The sequence below is a fragment of the Podarcis cretensis genome (genome assembly GCF_951804945.1).
Source record: "Podarcis cretensis genome assembly, chromosome: 3".
Classification (NCBI taxonomy): domain Eukaryota; kingdom Metazoa; phylum Chordata; class Lepidosauria; order Squamata; family Lacertidae; genus Podarcis; species Podarcis cretensis.
The window spans coordinates 41817542-41838126 of record NC_137172.1 but is presented as its reverse complement, the minus strand read 5'-3'; the positions used below and the strand labels follow the sequence as shown (position 1 = coordinate 41838126).

General features: G+C 41.3%; 1 protein-coding gene across 1 annotated transcript in view; it reads right to left on the bottom strand.

The window, feature by feature from the left end:
* Positions 1-3665: 3665 nt before the first annotated feature.
* The window catches only part of RMDN2 (regulator of microtubule dynamics 2), a 29295-nt gene continuing 12375 nt past the window's right edge, over positions 3666-20585 (bottom strand). Inside the window, exons 6-11 of the mRNA XM_079969550.1 lie at positions 15637-15712; positions 14902-14979; positions 10257-10355; positions 9335-9388; positions 9163-9243; positions 3666-5916 (exon numbers count right to left, since the gene is read on the bottom strand). Coding sequence (XP_079825676.1) covers positions 5863-5916; positions 9163-9243; positions 9335-9388; positions 10257-10355; positions 14902-14979; positions 15637-15712 — 442 coding nt within the window. The 3' untranslated portion in view covers positions 3666-5862. The remainder of the gene's footprint in view (positions 5917-9162; positions 9244-9334; positions 9389-10256; positions 10356-14901; positions 14980-15636; positions 15713-20585) is intronic.

Sequence of the window (20585 nt, the reverse complement as noted above, 5' to 3'; positions counted from 1 at the left end):
CTATAAATTCGAGGAATTTTCAGGGGAAAGAACGCGTTTTAAATGCATGGAGAGTATGCAGCTACAGTATATGCACTTATCAAGATCAATAGGGACTATGTGAACATTGCACTGTGTAATAATATCAATAGTACCCACAGATCTCCCCTTGCTGGACCCTACAGTATGAGTTACTTTGAGTGGTGATTTGGACAAAGCAATAATCTTTAGCCATAAAATAAAAAGATGGCTAAATATCCCTAAGTTATATTTATTTCCATTAATAGAACACTGGCAAATGACATGTGTAAGAAATGCATTTTGCCAAACCCATAAATGCTGTGTGAGAGCAGTTAACACATGCCTTTGTATGACTGACATGGTAGATTGCTTCCATATCATATGGTAGGAACTTTTTCTGCCAGGGAAGTATTAAAAAGCACAAAATGGGTTTTATTCTGCAATTTATTGTAGTCTGCTTTCCATCATCGAGTGTAAATATTTCAAACGACAAGACCAGTTTCCTTAGAGAGTGATATTATGTTTCTCCTCTTCCTGATATTTTTTTTTTATAAATATTTATTGAGATTTTTTTTAAAATACAAAATGCAAAAAATAATAAACAATATAACATGAGTCATAACACATTTTTCAGAACTTCTTTGGACTCCCTCACGTCTCCCACTCCCACTTACATCGTTATAAATTTTTCCCAGCAATTTATCATCTTGTTTATATTCTTAAATTTTGTTCAGTTAATTTAATCTATTCTCCACAAATTTTATATTTCCCTCAATCTCACTTATCGTCAATTTCAAATCTAATTCAGTGGTAGGCAATTATTTATGATCTAGCATCCTTCTTAGCCTTCAACCAAATTACAATACTTTTGTAGATAAATCTTGAATTTCTTCCAGTCTTCTTCAACCCTCTCTTCTCCCAGGTCTCGAATTCTGCCAGTCATCTCGGCCAGTTGCATATAGTCCATCAGCTGCATCTGCCACTCTTTCAGTGTGGGTAGATCTTGAGTTTTCCAACTCTTGGCAATGAGTATCCTTGCTGCCGTTGTTGCATACATAAAAAATGTTCGGTCCTTCTTTAACACCTTCTGGCCGACAATGCCCAGAAGGAAGGCCTCTGGTTTCTTAGTAAAGGTATACTTAAATACCTTTTTCAACTCATTATAAATCATTTCCCAGAAGGCCTTCATTCTAGGGCAAGTCCACCAGAGGTGAAAGAATGTTCCTTCATGTTCTTTACATTTCCAACATTTATTATCAGACAAATGGTATATTTTGGCAAGTTTAACTGGGGTCATGTACCATCTATATATCATTTTCATTACATTTTCCTTCAAAGCACTACATGCAGTGAAGTTCAGCCCGGTGGTCCACAACCTTTCCCAGTCCTCAAACATAATATTATGCCCAATATCCTGAGCCCACTTTATCATAACCGATTTAACCATTTCGTCTTGTGTATTCCATTTCAGCAGCAAGTTATACATTCTTGATAATACCTTAGTTTTGGGTTCTAACAATTCTGTTTCCAATATGTTTCTCCTCTTCCTGATAATGGGAGTTTTAAACAGAGCCATTTATAGCCATTGTTTTACTATCTTTTAGCCTATGCAAATTCCTAGGACACCTTCAGAATATGTCACAAGAGGAGCTATGCTAAAACAGCCTATGCAAATACCATGCACCAAGAACTATGCATTTATCCTATGATCAATGAAATATAGTAAGCATTTTTAACACTCTACAAAATCCCCACATGTATAATATCAGCTCCCTTGCATGGCCCATGTGGTATAGAGAAATGGTCTAACTACTAAATAAACTGACCATATAAAGTAAACACGAAAGGAAAAAAAATAATGCAGACCCCTTTACTTTTTTATATCTTCTATATACCTATATACACACACATGTGCACAAACGCACATAAACATATGTGTAATCAGAGCACATAAGGATGTGGAAGTCAAGCAACCTTTCACTGCAAGATACACTCAAGCAATGTGATATTTGAGCACTTTTACACTATTGGAGTTTGGGAATTATGGCTCTTCTTCCTGCCCCTGGGACTCTTCTGTGTCAGGTATAGCTTACTGACAAGTTTGTGGTCACTGCTGAGTGGTTTGCCTGTCTGCTTGGCATAAAAACCACGTACCAAGTCACTCAAAACTTGGCTGGGTAGCTCACAAGTTTAAGATTACATTAGGTTTGGCAAGAAAGATGGCAGGGAGGCAGCACAACTTTGTTTTCTGGGTGGCTCAGCAAATAAGTGGTTCAGATTATTTTGCTCCTAAGGGAAGGAGAGCGGTACAGCCTGCATATTAAACGTGCATAAGTGAAATGGTGCTGGTTCGTTCCTCCCCTCCCCCTTTTTAGATGTGTTTTGTGGCTAAGCCATCATCCCCAGGAAGCAAAATCACACAGAAAGATGACACAAAATGGATGCCAGAAGCTTCTGGAATGTATGGAAAATAATGCTTGCTAGCTTATTGTAGCAAGTCTCAATTAGCTGTGAGAACACTAACATTATTGTGTTAAGCATAGAATATAATAGGGAACTATTTTCAGCGTTATGTAAATATGAAACCTATCAGTGCCAGAATTGTTTGTGGCTTTGAGCAGTATTTGTAAAAGCTATCTTTAGCAAGCTACATATACAAATCGGCCCCAGCTATGACAGGCAAGTCAGCATTGGGAAAGGTGGACTTTCCCTACTTAGCGTTGTAATTTTATGTTGTGAACCGCCCTGAGATCTATGGATAAAAGGCGGTTTACAGGAGACAGCTGTGTATGCACCATGTTGCAAAGCATGTTTTCCAGCTGCCATAAAGAATCATCGCAGCTATCATTCACAGCACCCTTAAACTACAGTTCCCAGGATTGTTTTTTTTTTGGGGGGGGGGGGAGTAGGGATGTGTGTACACAGATTATTCAGCTAGAGAAAGAGATGAGACAGGAAGTGTGCATATTCAAGAAAATATTCCATATTCTCCCTTTCTAAGCAGTCATCCCTCCAGAAGGTGACTGGGAGGAAGCAGAAACAGTAGGCATGACACAAGTTTGGTTGATAAACCAAAACAGAAGCAATCAATAGCAATGTGGATAAGAAGCAGAGTGCTGAAGGGGAAAATGGGCCTTTAAAGCTATATTTATAAGGTTTGGACGTTCTGGAGTATGCACAATTTTGTTGTAACACCATCTCCGCTATAGGAACACCACCACAGACGGGATAATAAAGATTTACAAGGGCTGCCATCAGGACCATCTATTTCTCTTGAAAGATATCAAATATGCGAATGCATTCATTTAGTAAGATAGTTGTTGCCTACGGAAGACAAAGTTTGATGCTGTGAAGTCTGAAAGGATTATCTAATCATAGATCCAAACAAGAATTGGTCAGATGCCCAGATTGCAACAAATTGCCTGTATTAAACTGTTTATATAAGTGGATTTGGGCAGGTGGGAACTGGGAAGGGGTGAGGACAACTGAGGCTTCACTGCTATGACTTGAAACTCTCCAGACTCTTTATGCTGCCCATGTTCAGTTCAGGTTCCTTCTCCAATATGCATAGACTTTACATTCTATCAGTCGTTCACCAGAAGCATTGCCTTGAAGCAACTCACTTTGCCACTATGCATATAGAAATATACTACCACAACAGGCAATTCCATCAAATCTCATTTAATATTTCAATTTCAGATGTTTCAAGAACAGCATAATATGTAAATTCATAAAATATTATATTTCTATTTAAAATCCAGAGATTAAAATAACAGCCTCAAAGAGCAATTCTCCCACAACTTACATACTTTCCAAGAGGAAAGGGAAAAGAACAAGTGCACATCAATTAACCTTCCATGCCTGTGCAGGCAACGAAGACTAGCTTCCTAGTCACTCTCAAGACGATTAATGACCATCAAGACATCCATTGTCAGCAGTGGATTTTATGTTTGGAGATTCCTAGCAAAGTCTTAAAAATTAATACTAGTAGAAATGTGTTTAAAGAGACAAATGCATGATTTCCATGTTCCAATTTCCTTGGCGACATTCACCTAAGGGCCCCAATACACAACTTATTCATTGCAGATTAAGCCTGTACAGTGGTACCTCGGGTTACAGATGCTTCAGGTTACAGACGCTTCAGGTTACCGACTCCCCTAACCCAAAAATAGTATCTCGGGGGTTAAGAACGTTGCTTCAGGATGAGAACAGAAATCATGTGGCGGTGGCGCGGCGGCAGTGGGAGGCCCCATTAGCTAAAGTGGTACCTCAGGTTAAGAACAGTTTCAGGTTAAGAACGGACCTGCAGAACAAATTAAGTTCTTAACCCGAGGTACCACTGTAAAAGGAATGAGGCGATCATGGATGTGTTCTGCTACAGAGAGCCCATGAGTATATGTTGCCTAGAAGAAGCAGCAGCATTTAAGACTAAAACCAATTCCAGAGTTAGCTGCACTTTTTTCAGCCCAGTCAAAACAGGGCAATGCCTGAGACATATGGCGATGCTTTAAGTTGGTGTTGTGCAGTCACAAATAAAGCTTCATGTGAACCAGCCACCATATGGAGAATTGGGAGTGTTGGCATGCCTCAACAAACCCATCTGAATAGAAGTCTGGGGTGGCATTCAAGACAATCCTGCTTAGCATAAGAACATAAGAAGAGCCTGCCAGGTCATAATTCTCAGTAAACATTCACATGATTGGACTCCACTGGTGGATTGATAATTCTTTTACAGCATAACCAACAATATGTGGCTGAATGGGTGTCTAGTGTAAATAAATGTGTTAATGCAGGCATATGACACCTGCTGCACATGAGTAACTGCTACATTCTTAATGGGCTTGAAGTAATCCAGTCCAATGACTTTTTCCCCTGGGGTTTCAGACTTCATTAGGGCTGGGGAAGAAATTAGATTCAGTTCACATTTAAAGGGGAACATACCAAAATTGCACATTCTGGAACAATAGGAGAATTGAAACACAGCCATCCTTCAAAATTAGCAATTCTATGAATTTTGCAGTGCAGTTTTCCAACTGCACAATATTTACAAAAATGCATATGTTAGGAGAAAGTGTGCATAGAAACAAGTATTGGTTAACAATAACATACATAAATGTATTGGGGGAAATTGCTTCCAAAGGTATGGATGTCAGTCAAAATTATGCATACAAAATTGTGTTTATGAGAAGAAATTCACACTAAAATGCTGGCGCTCTCCTTCCCTTAGTATTTAAGGTACCGCTCTCCTTCCCTTAGTATTTAAAAGTGGAGCGGGATCCTGCAGGGTGCTGCCACAATGTGGAGAACTGAATTTAAGACCCGAAAAATGAGAAACTTAGAAAACTGAAATTGACAGATCCATCCGTCCCTTGACTTTATTATTGGGATTGTATTGGGATTATTATTGAGATTGTACCCAGCAGTGGCTTTGTAGTAATAATGGAAAACGCTTCTGCTTGTACACGAGAGGCACCTGTTTTTTGCCTATCCCACCCCTATCCATTGCAGTGTTCCATACCCACTCCCCCACCTGCCTCCTCAAAAGCTGCTCCCGTGGGTTGGGAAACCCTCTGAAACATTATGGGATAGGCAGAGGACACAACAGTAGGTAACTGGTGAATCTGGGTGCATCATCTTGTGCAAGTGGATGTGCTTTCCACTAGATCAAAGCCAGCCTTAGATACAGCCCTTTGGTAATATCTCAGCCCTGTTTCCCCAAATTCTAAGCCTTCCATGGCTATAAACCCCACTGAACTCCACAAAACCCACATATAGGTGCTTTCAGAACTCGGATCTGGGTTCCCAGATGCCTTTCACAGTATCATTCAAAAACATAACAAAAAGTGCTTGTTGTTGTTTGGTTCACAGTTTCAGTGACGGAAGCAATGTTTTTAAATCTTCATCAGCCTCTTTATCCTAAAAGAAAAAAAGGACATTGCATATGAGGAACCACCCAGAGCTTCTATACCCACTGCCAATTTCTGCATCAAAACAAGGGATTATTTTCAGTGTTTATGGACTGGGAAAACATAACTAGTTCATTCTTCCTTTTAATCATTATGCAATAGCTAAGTAGAAAGCTGAACAAAGGGTGGGGGGGGCTAACCTGATACAATGATTTTCCTTTCCAACTTCCTCCTGCATTGAAGTATTCATTACATTACATTCTAACGGATACTAATAAAGATTTTCATCCTCCAGTCATCACCTTTTGGAGGACTTTAAGTGAACCCAGGCACTCCTGTGGCTTGAAGTTTGTGACTTACATTATCATCATTTCTAGGCCCTTCAAACACAGATATTTAGAAGTCAAATATAGTCTATTGCAATAGTTATGATTATTTCAGATCGCATTGCATTTTGATTTATTTGGTGTCTCCCACAAAGTCACTGTTCTACAGTTGCAAAGCTCAGTTTGTCTGCATATGACTATTTCAAATGGAACCCTGTGGGTGTTACATCTCCAAGCAGCAAGTTGTCTGTGTGATGTGGCTCCACAGCAGCATGAGGCACTTCTGAACACTGCAAATTTAGTGATGCTATGGCTGAGGACACCAGTACTGCACAGGCACTTGCATGGAGCAGTTGCCTTGGTCTTTTGGAGCTGCAATAAACTGTTTCTATTTAAGCAGTATCCTACAAAGCCAGGTATATGCATGAATTAGTCTTCAGTTTTATGCAAGGTATATTGGGCTTGATTCCCAGTCACTGTACTCTGGGAATCACCAGTCCCAACCACCAGACTGATGGGACAAGGCACAAAGATAACTGGAAAAGGGTTTAGCCCTGCAATGTTGTTAACACTCAGTGGGCACTGATATTTCGGGATCCATTGACGAAATCTTCCTGGCCAACAGCAGATAAGATGATAGGAACTGAACTCCCACAGTGAGTTCATTTCTAGCTAATAGCAAAAAAGATACACAGAAGAGGCAACATGCTGTTTGATGCAAATCTCCAGCGACTTGGTAGTTTCGTCATAAGAAGAAGAAACAATGGAAAGAGATATTGACTACTTTTAACTCAATGTAAAACAAGAAGGGGAACAGAAGAAATAGGCCTGGTTCAGATGTTGACAGGATGTTCAAAACAACTGGATCAGATGTCATTGAACACTGAGGTATAAGAAACAAATAAATCTCCTCTGCAGCTGAGCAGAGAAGAGGAGAGGAGTGTTCAAGCTCATTGCTTATGTTCGCACAAGTCACGGTTTGTTAGAGTAATCTCATTACATCTGAGAGTCAGTGACCCATAATGGCTAAGAATGTCAACTATTAGCCAGGAAACTGCTATCTGAAGCCTCACCTCCACTATGATATCATGAGATGGTCTTAGGTAAGCTACTTTCACTCATCCTTGGTCCTCCCATCCCCACTGCAATATGGGGAGAATAATACTGGCCTGCCTTACAAGAAGAACATTCAGTAACTAAAGGGTCACTACTGAGAAGACCACATTACAAGCCCTGGTAAGCTGGAGAGATAAAATGCAGAGCACCCTGCAATACACAGAAAAACCAGGCAACCCCTAGGAATTAACAACTCTGTGGACACATTAAAGTCTTGGAGACTTTTGAAATGTGCCCTGTAAGATTAAAGTGCAGTATAACAGATTTAGGATAAGTGTTAGGAAACCTCATAGGAATTCTATAGCAGAATGAGCCACTTGGGAAGGATATGAAATCTCAAGCTAGGCAGACAGAGCTGTGAAGACCTCTTAGTTTATCTTGGAGCATGAACTGGACTGGAGATCCGGGAAGACTTCAGAAATCTATCCAACTCCATAATTAATGTGTCCACAGCAAGCTTTTGCTTGATAGTTCTTTCAACAATATTAAGACAACATAACCAAACCAAGAAATTATGTATCAGTGCCTTGAAAGATATTTATTGTACTCATTGCAAATCTTTGCCAAAATACTGTCAAGTAACAGGAAGAGATGCCAGACAATTTCCCCACCTGAACCTGCTTGCAGCACTGGTCCCAAAGCTTGCACTACAGAATTCCACATTTCAAACTTCTTGCGTAAGTAAATGAGATATAATTTATCTGAATCAAGTCTTCCTTCTCCCTGCAAAAAAATACTACCCATCTTATATTTAAGTGCATTTGTAGCACGTTTTGCATGGTGGGCCTCCGATGTTGGGCTTCGTAGCCTTAAGGAACGCTCCAGACTGCTTACTGAATTGCCTATGACAATTCTAATGCAGAACTTCAAAATCAGACAGTCACAGCTCATCTGATCAGTGTGACTAACTGCACTGCATGCCACCCAGTTCCTCATTAAAATAAGCATCACTATTATGATAGTCCTCTGTTTAAACATAATTTCATCATATTAGTTTTTACTCGATTTACGCAGTTTCCATGTGTTACTGCAATCAGTCACACTGGGGATGTCACAAGCCACCTTCTACTTTGCATGCAACTGCCATATTTCATAACGATTTGGGCTCAGGACTTCTCTCTTTTTTTTGTTTCTAACTGTTCCTCTAGAGCACTAGAGGAAGAGGAGGTTGGGGACTTGTGGCCCTCCAGATATAGTGGAGCTACAACTGTGGCAGCACTTCACCACTGGCTGGGGCTGACAGGGTTTGGGAGTTAAATATTTAGATGGCCACAATCTTTCCCATTCCTGCTCTACAGAAATAAAAGTACAACGTACCATGAAGCTCTCCTCTGCAGCACTCTTTAAAGTACATGAAAGCAGCAGAAGACAAGTACCACCATACAGACCCTGTACTTCATCATCACGACTAACAATAGCATGGAAAAGACCTTAATGATTCAGGCTATGATACATGACTGTATCATAACATCCCTAGGTGACTGATGAGGCAGCAGAAACTGCTTCCAAAGAAGGCACCCCCCCCTTTTGTGGAATGCTCTCCCCAGGGAGGTTCATTTGGCATCTTCATTATATATCTTTAGGTGCCAGGCGAAAACGTTGCTCTTCAACAAGGCCTTTGGCTGAATAATAGTCTACAGCCTTTTAAATGTGTCTGTGGGAAGGGGGAGTTTATTGCTTTGTTGTTGTTTTCTTTTAGATATTTATTTTTTTATCTTGCATTTTTATCTTGTGAACTGCTCTGAGATCTTATGATGAAGGGTGATATACAAGTCCAATAAATAAATAACATTTAAATGGGGCTTCAGACGCACCTCTTTGGTGACTGACAGGATTGATAATGCAGTGTCACAGAACTTCAGCGCATTGGTCCTCTGGCCAAGATCTTTGTAGCACTGGATAGGAGAGAGGAGGGAAAACATCACACTAAGTTAATAGAAATCGCTGCATTATATTAAAGGAAGAGAGCAGACTAGTTTCACTTACCTTTGCCAAATAGACATAATTGTGTTTTGAATATCCAGGGTGTAGTTCTTCAGCCTGACCAAGAAGAGAAAAAGATGAAGAACAGGACAGCAAGAGCACCAAAGTCAATGGAATATTTATAATAAAGCACAAAGATCCTCCTAGAAACAGTGGCATTGTTAGCCCTGGACTTAGGCCTAGGGGCTACACCACTTGGTGGTGGTAGTGGAATATCTGCCAGGCATGCAGCAATAGCAGGCCGGGGACAGAAAGACACAGCACAGTAGGAAATGGTGAACCCAGCAGCTGAGGCTGCATCTGCTTGCCACCATTAACCCAAAGTGTGTGGAACAAAGAATGTCAGGGAACTCAGCCACTGAGGTACCACATGTGGCATTGTGGGACCCATGGGGACCCAGACCCAGTGAGGGGGCACTTGAGGAGGTGAATAAGTTAAATTAAAATGGCCCCAGTTTCAATGAGGTGGAGGGCCACAAGGCAGTTTGCAGCTCAAAAAGCAGGCCCAGTGTGGCACTGGGTGGATGGTCCTGCCCAGCTATTCTGGGCAGAACCTGCAAATTACAGCTTGCAACTTGCACAATACATCATGCCAGGTTTCTTTCAAACAGGATCCTATTCACAAGCCAAAAGCTCTAACAGGTGCAACTTTCACATAAACAGCTCTCCATATGAACCTTAAGGTGTTTTACACTTTAAGCAGCCCAAATCCCAACAAACGCTGACACAGCAGATGAATTAAATTTAGTTTAGGCAGATGCGTGCAGTTACTCCTCTACAGATATCATTTCAGAAATCTTTGGCCTTTAGAAGAGCTTTGAATTTATAGCTGCCGAGAACAACTTGTTGAGCAAATTTCTTGAACACCAGCCACTTGGTAGGTGGGCTTTTGCAGAGAAATGAGGGAGTGGGAAATAGTATCTACCTTAAGAAAATTCTGCAAAGCTTCATGAATTGTTGAAGTTGGCGGAGTCCCAAAAAGAGCAGCAGCTACTTTTTTCTCAATCCAAGACAACTGAGCCACCTTTGGAAACAGCAGGAAGAAGGGGTGGAGAGAGTGTTGTTTCAGAGATGCTTTTAGGAAATGGAACAAAGTGTTGTTTTGCAAGCCAATTACCATAATAAGCTATCTTCAAGAAAAACAAATTAACCAACCCTGGAAGAAAAGCTCCATACTGGATCTACTCAGTTGTACAACTGGTTTCTATGGGTGATACCCAACTAAACAGCATTGCTAGCACAAGGACCTTTAGTTGTGCAATGAAACGTCTGCATCCTCTCCTCTCTCCAAACACCCACTGAATCCGTTCCAGGGGTTCCCCCAACAGCCCCTGGTGCATATTTATAAGCAGACATGTGGGAAGGGAAAAGGGTGGTTAAAAGTTCTTGCACTAGCAGACCTATTCAGATGGATAGTGTCTACATTTTGCAAACCACTGAGAAGCTATCTTGGCATTCAGTGGCATATAAATAAATAAAATATTTTCACAAATAAGCAAAATGGCCACCACTGTATCTCAGGATACTCCTGAGAAAAACACATTTATTTTTGGTCTAAAGGGGGGGGGGATTTAAAACAACACCATGGCACACCAAGAATCCACATTTAAGAAGTCCCAGTGAAGACAGTAGAATTCACATTGGTCAACATGGACCATGTGTATACAAACACACATATTCAAACTTCACCGTAGATGTGTCATTCAAATTCTTCATGTGTTAGTGGTTTCCTCCCACCACCAAAGAATACACTTCCCTACAACTATAAACAGGTTATGTAAACATATTTTGTTAGTTAGTGAAATGACTTGCAAATATACTTCTAGGATGAAAACTATCATCACATAGGATGTAGCAAGCACATAAACCTCCCCGCCTCACTCTCAAAGCCTCTTCCTACAGTACTTTCTTAAGGGAAATGTTACTGTCCTTTTTATTTTTAAAAAAACCAAATAAATGGACACTTCAAACTTTAAAATAAACTTCCCAACAGTTTGGGGAGTTTTTTTTGGTAAGGCCAGTTGTGGACAAGCATTTGCTCTCTTGGAAGTGGAGGAACATTTGTGCATTAGCATCAGTTTCAGCTAATCCAGACAAAGCATATATGGCTTGACAGAAGAATAAAATGAGGGGAAATACTGCTTATATAATATTCATGTGGACCACCCAAATTCCAATATACATACACTCAGAGTACTGTACACTGATGGATCCCACACAAGGTTCAGCAGTGATGTCACAGGACTTCTAATTTTTCCATTGTGGAATTTATAATTAGCTGCTTAAAACCTGTGGCTTGAGCTTAGAAGAATGAGATGTGTCTGGCACTATATACAGGTTTCCTTACAAAATTTAATAAGAACTGACGTTGAGGGTTTCAGTTTCATTTCTGGCTGGCTTAGGGTTTGGTTTTCACTGCTCAACAAGCCTTCGTACCCAAAAAAGGAACTGCTTGGCTTGCCTCTAGTACCTTTCTATATATAATCTCCAACAAAATTAAAGGAACACCAAAAATGTATGATGTCAATTGCATATAGGGCTTTGACTTTCTGTTCTAGCCCCTGTTAAAGGGAAATATGTCCAGAAGAATTTCTAACACCTTTATAAATGAGATTTCTCAAAACAGGCCTTTTGGGGTTTTCATTATTAATACAATATTGCCAGATAGAGAAAGTCTAGGAATATCCTTTCTTGCTCTTTAGAACAAAAGCCATTGTACAAAAATAAATAAATGCTTCTTTTTATATCAGAGCTGTACATGTTACAGTGGTACCTCAGGTTAAGTACTTAATTCATTATGGAGGTCCGTACTTAACTTGAAACTGTTCTTAACCTGAAGCACCACTTTACCTAATGGGGCCTCCTGCTGTCGTTGCGCCGCCGGAGCACAATTTCTGTTCTCATCCTGAAGCAAAGTTCTTAACCTGAAGCACTGTTTCTGGGTTAGCAGAGTCTGTAACCTGAAGCATATGTAACCTGAGGTACCACTGTATTTCTTTGTCACATTTGTATCCTGCAGCTCCTCCAAGGAGCTCAGGGCAGGATTATCCCATTTTATCCTCACAAGACTTCTGTAGAGGAAGCTTGGCTAAGAAAGAATGTGACTGACCCAAGGTTATCCAGGGAGCTTTGAGGGGATGCCAGTGGAAACTGTGATGGAACAAGTGATGTGCAAGTACACATTAAATTATTCCACTACTACAAAGAGGTGGATGTGGCAGTGGGGTTTACAGAAACCAAAAAAAACCCATGCAAATTCCCAAGTAGTACAATTTTGTACTTGGCCTCAAAGTAGCCAAGACAATTTTCAAACTTGGGTCCTTTCTGGAAAATGCCTTATTATTACATTATTTCCCCCACTATTAGGCTCAGTGCAACCTAACCATACTTCTGAGAGGTAGGTTGGGGACAATTTGCCCAATGCCATCCCATAAACTCTCTATATATAAAGCGGTTATTTGCCCCCATCCAAACCAAACACCGTGATCATGGTGTCCTAATGAAAGCAAATGTATTGCAGCCCACACTAGTGTCTCTGAATCAGTTTTTTCCATAGCTGCTCTGAATCAATTGTCTGCTTATGCAATTAACATAGTGTATGGAATTCTGCTTCCCTGAGTTTTAATTGATCCCAGATTTCATCTAATTCCTTGCTTCACGTATAATTTTCTCTCTTGAGATATTCTGTCTAGATTACTTGATAAGAGTAAGATTATTATCTTCAGTGTTTTGGCTCCTTTCCAACTTGGATATGAAGTTCTCTTATCTTGGATACCATTTCAGTCTCAAAGTAGAGTGATGTCCGAGGTAAAGTTAAATAACATGAAACAGAGATGCTACTCATAAATTGCATGTTGTCTTTTGTGAAAAGAACAGGAAAGTCTGGCATATTTATGTCTTTATTACTAATGGCTTTCAGGTCCAAGCAGAAGTATGCTTGGTAGATTTAAAGCTTACATCCTTTTTGAAAAGATATGCAAACACTAAATATGGGTATGAAGAAGAGAATACTACTGCTACCTTTTTTTATTATTCCACTACTTTTTAGAAGTCCAAACCTCAGTCCTGCAGTCTAGTTAGGAGCTGGGGAAGGTGCAGTTATCTTCCCAGTAGCTGCTCTGAGCATTGAAGGCACTCAAAGCAGCTTAGAAACACAGTACTCTGAAACTTCAAGTGGAGAGGTGAGCGAGGGCTCATCTACGTTCGTCAGAGGGAGACAGAAATCTTCCCAGGGCAAGGAGGACGGTGGGGTCTTGGTCCCATATTTGTCAGCCTCATCATGTATGCTGCCCTTAAGCTTTGGAACCCCAGCTTCTTCTTCCGGATCCAAGTTATTGCCTCTTCAAGTGCATGTTCAGCACCTACTGCTTTGTGTGTTTTTTTTGTTTTGTTCTAGCATTTGCAACTTGCCCCCTTGTATTTTCTTGTTTGCTTGGATTCTGCTGTTTTTATATTGTATTCGGTTTTGTCCCTTTGAGAATTTTGAATTGAAAAGCAAATGATCAATCCTCTAAATAAAATAAAACAGATCCCCTGCCACAGGCACACTTTACAAACTTCATTAGGATAGACTCAGAGCCATAGCTGTCAACCGTCACTTATTTGGCGGGAAACTCCCTTATCCCAGCACCGCAACCCGCTGCTGTCCCTTATTGATGATGTCCCTTAAGTTTCAAAGGAAGTAGCTCTGCTCCCTCCCTCCCTGCCGGCCAGGGAGGAGGGAGGCTCCAACTGTTTTGCTTGGCTGCCCGGCCCGCCCCCCTCCGGCCTCCTCTCACCAGCCTCGGCCCCCGGGAGCCCCTCCGCACCGGGACTGAGGAGCCTTGAGAGGAGAGTGAGGGCAACCATAGAGAAAGCAGTTCAGAGAGAGGAGGAGGAGGAGGAGGCGGAGGCACGGGCAGGTGTTCCAAGGGCTAACCGTAGAAGGGGAAAGTGGAGGAAGGACCACAAGTGCTTCTCCCATAGATTTGTAGTGGTAGACTAACATAGATGGTCTTATCTGCGGGTTTACTTCGGGCACTATTTCCCCTCCCCTCTTCCTCCCACCCCGCCTGATGGAACTGCACATGGAGCACAAGAGAAAAGATACAGAAAAGATACAGTAGCTTGGACTTCATTTTGCGCGAAAAGTGGTTGCTGCTTGTAGTTATTTAATTGCAGTGTTTCATCAGCTGGTGTCTTGAGCAGCAACCTCTGGAAACGAAGGGCTAAAAACTGGCGCTGCTCTCCCAAATTATCTGGTCCCTTTTAACTTCGTATTTCAGCCGGTTGACTAAAATCCCTTATTTTGGCTGCTGGTCCCTTATTTTTGAGGCTGCTGGTCCCTTATTTTCAAATCTGTAAGTTGACAGCTATGCTCAGAGCTCAGTGGCAGAACTTTGCATGCAGAAGAGTCTGGATTCTGCTGCCACTCAGTGGAGAGCATGCTAGGCTAGGTGGCATGGCTCTCAAACAGAAAGCTTCACACACTCAACTCCTCTCGGAAAACAGAAGTAAAATTGCTCAATGGTACAATTTTAAGTAAGCTTCACAGGGCTTCTGCTGAGTAAAAGGACTTGGGGATCACTTACTTCATAGCACCATCTTCCAGTTAGATAATATAAAAAAGGGTCTTGCGGCTTAAGCTCAATAGCTTTGTCTAGATGCTCCTGTAAGAAAGAAGACCAAAATGAACTTTCCTTTGCCTGGCTATAGGCTCAAGTTCACAAAGCGGACCATTTCCCTTTTGTCCTGGCACTCTGTAAATACAGTTGTCCAAAGTCATATTTGTATCAAGAAGAAGCCTCAAACAAGCATTATCCAACACACATGGCCTATTAACTCTAAAGTTTAGAATACAACAAGTAATGTCTTATCAATAACCAAGTAAGGGTGAAATACTGCTTTAATTAAAATCAGTAGCAGCCCTGCATTTAAACTCCATCAGCAGTGAATCAACAGACACAAGCAGACCTCAGAGTGTTAATGTAAACCAAGAGTAAATGAGGGTGTGTGTTTTTTTATACAAACACATAATTATGCACTTCTTTCCCCGTCTCATGCTGTTCTTTGGAAATTCAGACTTGGGAGCAGTACAAAAATTGAACGGCTGGTTCACAAAGTCCTACTTAAATCTTCTTCAGTTTGAAAGCTACTTCATTATGTCTGGTAGGAGCATACAAAAATAATCTCATCTCCTCAGCATAATCCTGGCACTGAAGCATGCCCCCCAGGCAGTTACTTTTACTCTAAACACTGTCTTCAAAGCTGTCAGGAGGAAGTAATTTAATAATAGCAGCAGCTTAACAAAGCTACCAAAAACATACCTTAAAGAGATAGCCATTCCTGATTTTGTTCTGCACACTTTCAAACTGAGACATGTAGCCACACATCATTGCAAACCTGAACAGGAAGCAGCAAGGAAAGAGAGAGAAATATCAAAACATTGATGATCATTTTAATCACAATAATGCCAGCCTGGCTAAGATCCTCATGTGAGGAAAAGCACAGAGGCAAAACCAGTTTAAATGCAGCTTGTAGTCAAAACTGACTAAAGCCCATCCAAATCTTTTAAGCAAAGCTGTAATGTTTAGTCTATTATTTCATTTATGCGTTTTGATGGGCAAAAAGTACTAAAGAATTTTAAAGTAATTGTTCAATAATTTTCAGCACAAAAAATACAGGAGTGGTGTTTCATTTTAGAAGAGGCATTCTTTCTCCTCTCTCTCTCTCTCTCTCACACACACACACACACACACACACACACACAGAGACTGCCGTGACTTGTAAGGGCATAATCTAAAAACAAAGAAGGGTTTCTTTCTTGTTCAAAACAATAGCTTTGTTCGTGTGCAATGCAATCTGAAGGATGTGGACTAGTCAGAAGTCAGTCCCATTAAGTTCAATAGGACTTACTGCTTGAGTGTCCTTTGGACCATAGCCTTAATCGATTAATCAATAACTTGTGAGTAAATGTGTAGATCCCATATGCCAAGACAAAATAACTAGAAGTGTGGGGTATAAATTGTTCATCCTTATATTGTTAGTCCTGACCCTGATGGCTTTGAATCAGTTTTGACTCCAGCTGCTTTTACAGTGGTGCCTCGCAAGACGAAATTAATTCGTTCTGCGAGTTGCTTTGTCTTGCGATTTTTTCGTCTTGCGGAGCGCGGATTCCCCGGGTATTAACGGTTTTACGAAAAAGGAAGCAAATCCACAAGACGTTTTCATCTTGCGAAGCAAGCCCATAGGGAAATTCGTCTTGCAAAGCACCTCGAAAAACGGAAAACCCTTTCGTCTAGCGAGTTTTTCGTCTTGCGAGGCATTCGTCTTGCAGGGCACCACTGTATCCACTATTCAAGGTTCATACCACAAGTGGCTTATGACAGCTGCAACAAGAGGGAGGACAACATCTTTCTCATCAGTATAGATAGAGCAGTGCATGGACAGCGCAACACAGATTTCAACTACTCTGCATTTTCCTTATAGAATAAATTCAGGGTATCCCAAAAGAGATGATTTACGATGCTATGGAAGATCTTTCAAAACTGGCCTTTCAAATAGTAATAATCAAATGTTGGCAGCCCTAAGTAGGAAAGATAAAGGAATTTCAACTATTTGGATGAGAAAAGGGTACTACAAACTTAAATTCCCATAATTTGCAGAAATGCAGGCAACATTTTCTCTCCAAAACCCTTTTGCTCATTAGGTGCTAATCAGATAAACTCAGCATACCATAGCTAAACGGATTGCAGCTAGAAAAGAAAACAATGAAATGCAAACAAGCTAATCCCCGGTTTTCACAGTATCTCCAAGTCTGTGCGTGACAAGGGAAGAAAGGTGCTGGGTTAAACTAGTTAAGGGTGATACTTTTACATGTAAAGGCCTTTCTAGACAAATAACAAGCTGCTAATTTTTCTCAGTGCAAAAGTCACGCTAGTTGCAATTGTATCTGCCCCCAATAAGAAAGGGGGGAGGAAGCCTTTGAAGGGGAGGTATACATTTGCTGCACATTCACACACACCCTTGTAAATAAAAAGCAAGTTCAAAGATACAGTGGTACCTCGGGTTAAGAACTTAATTAGTTCTGGAGGTTCATTCTTAACCTGAAACTGTTCTTGACCTGAAGCACCACTTTAGCTAATGGGGCCTCCTACTGCCGCCACACGATTTCTGTTCTCATCCTGAAGCAAAGTTCTTAACCTGAGGTATTATTTCTGGGTTAGCGGAGTCTGTAACCTGAAGCGTATGTAACCTGAAGTGTCTGTAACCCGAGGTACCACTGTATATGTGGCAGCATGGAAGAAGGTAAGTACTGTGATAGGAATTTTATGGTCTTAGATATATGGCAACGTTCATAACCACACGTACATAGATCAGCACAGGAAAGCAAACCTGGAACCATTTTGATTCCTAAACTGAGCAAATGTTTCTCTGCATGGTCAAAATGGAAAAGCCTCCCCATTGTCTCTTCCTTCACAAATCCTGTCTTAATCTGTGTTTGAATAAAGGTGTGAGCCTGTGACCTGGCCCAGGAAATAAGTATTTTACCACTGCAAAAGAATGGCCAGGCTCCCCAAGAAATCCAATCAAGTAACCTGCCAGACAGGAAATAAACAAAGCGACAGGAGAAAACAACATGCAAATGTTCTGTTTTAGATCTGCCTTATCTAAGGGGTGGTCTTAGGTTACACCCCTTCTGTGATGAATGCATAATGTTTCTGGGGGTGGTCTTGATCTACAGGGTGGCAATTTCAAAAGTCTTTATAAGGCCTTGCACGCCATTGTTCTGGGTCCTCCTCCTTTCCTGTGTGTGAGGGGAGCACCCTGTTGCAACAGATCAATAAAGATCAAGCTTACTAGCTGCTTTGCTTCTCAATATTCTCTGGTTGGCCTCTGTTATTTTCTCCTACCAATAGGGAACCTATGTAAGGACTCTATATGGGCTCTTGGATACCCCATAAGGGAAAAGGGCATATTTTTTATTTACAACAGTACAGAAACAAACTACATTTCCATTTCAGGGAAAGAAATTAGCCAGGGGAGCAGGTAGGAGAGGTAGAGAAAGGAAAGGAGCCAAGAGAGTTTGGGAACAGAAGAGCAAAGAAACAGAGAAAAGATCTGTGTTTAAAAAGGGAACACTGCTGGAAGGAAAGATGGTAGCATTACTGGCATTTCTCACTTAATTTTTCATTTAAAGAGCTACATGAGTTTTGCTGTTCTTCAGGGGCACAAACTTTAATTACTTAAAAAAGAAATTTTACCCTAAAAACACACACAGAGGGAAAATGACATGGCTGTAGCAAAGGGCCCTTCTGAGAATTAATGCTAGAAGTAATGTCACATAAATGTCTCTAGATGAGACCTATTTATTTATTAAATTTTTAAACCACCCTTCTTTCTAAAGGAGCCCAGGGCTGCAAAACAGTAAGCGACAAAATATGTTAAAAACCTCTTTTTAAAAATTGCAACACAGATGCAGAGCGAAAAAGATCTCAGCTCAGGCAACTTGTTGGAAGAGGCACTGAAAGAAACAATAGAGATAGGGCCTTTCTGTTTTGCAAGGGAATGAAATTCCGAAGGGTAGGTGCTACAACACTAAAGGCCCGACTACTACATTGTGCAGAAATTATCTCCTGCTAAGATAGTATCTACAGGATACTAAATGGCCCTGCCCCAGTATACCTGGAGGAACGTCTCCACCCCCATCATTCAGCCCGGGCACTGAGGTCCAGCACTGAGGACCTTCTGGTGGTTCCCTCACTGTGAGAAGGGAGATTACAGGGAACCAGGCAGAGGGCCTTCTCAGTAGTGGTGCCTGCCCTGTGGATCACCCTCCCATCGGATGTCAAGGAAATAAACAACTATCTGACTTTTAGAAAACACCTGAAGGCAGCCCTGTTTAGAGAAGTTTTTAATGTTTGGTGTTTTATTGTGTTTTTAATATTCTGCAGGGAGTCGCCCAGAGTGGCTGGGGAAACCCAGCCAGATGGGTGGGGTATAAATTATTATTATTATTATTATTATTATTACTACTACTACTACAGGAAACTCTCACCTGCAGAGCATAGTGATCACTTTACGTATACCAGGGGTGAGATTATCCAACCTCAGGTATCTTGGTCCCAAGCTGTATAGGATTTTAAACACTAAAACCAGCACCTGTGACTGACAACGCTATAATTCTTTCAATATTGACCCCCCTCACCTTCCACCCACTATTTCACAATACTTCACAACAATTTGATGTGGTCAGATAGAGGGCAAAAGCTCTGCACTATCAAGTTCTGACCCCTGATCTACTGGTTCATAGCCTTAATGAATTGCTTCAGTTAGTAATTAGATTCATTAAGAAGAGCAGGACTTACTTCCAAGCATAGGATGCGTAGGTTCTGACTGTAACCCTCTAAACTTGCTGCAAGCAATAATTAATTAATTTTTTTAAATGCAACTGAGCTATGGTAGAATGGCGCAACTAACAAGCAGGGAGAAATCAAGCTGGCAAGTTTTCTAACCAGGTTGCGAAACCTGATTAGGTACAGTGAAACTGGCTACAGCATAGATCAAGCCTTTCATGGTGAAATCCAAGGGACCTTCAGACTGATCTGTAATCATGTTTACTCAAATAAAAGCTCAGCTGCAATCTGGTGCTGTGCGGAAAACATTTGAAAGCAAATTATTTTGCAATTGCGCTACTTCAAAAACTGTAAGAACCACACACAGGCACACATACAACACAGGGTGCTAAAATGGCATTGAGGAGCACAAACTATGCAGCATCGTAGTGTACATGCAAGGGTGTATGTGTCGCTACCAATAAAGTGCAGAAAGGGGAACACTGCCCACATGGCTATGCCACACTCACAATGCAGACAGAACATAGTGAACTGAGCATACCAAAAAGCATTGCACATCCCTGAAATGTAGGTAAAGGTAAAGGGATCCCTGACCATTAGGTCCAGTCGTGGCCGACTCTGGGGTTGCGGTGCTCATCTCACTTTATTGGCCGAGGGAGCTGGCATACAGCTTCCAGGTCATGTGGCCAGCATGACTAAGCCACTTCTGGCAAACCAGAGCAGCACACGGAAACGCTGTTTACCTTCCTGCCAGAGTGGTACCTATTTATCTACTTGCACTTTGAGGTGCTTTCGAACTGCTAGGTTGGCAGGAGCAGGGACCAAGCAACAGGAGCTCACCCTGTCATGGAGATTCGAACTGCCGACCTTCTGATCGGCAAGTCCTAGGCTCTGTGGTTTAACCCACAGCGCCACCCGCG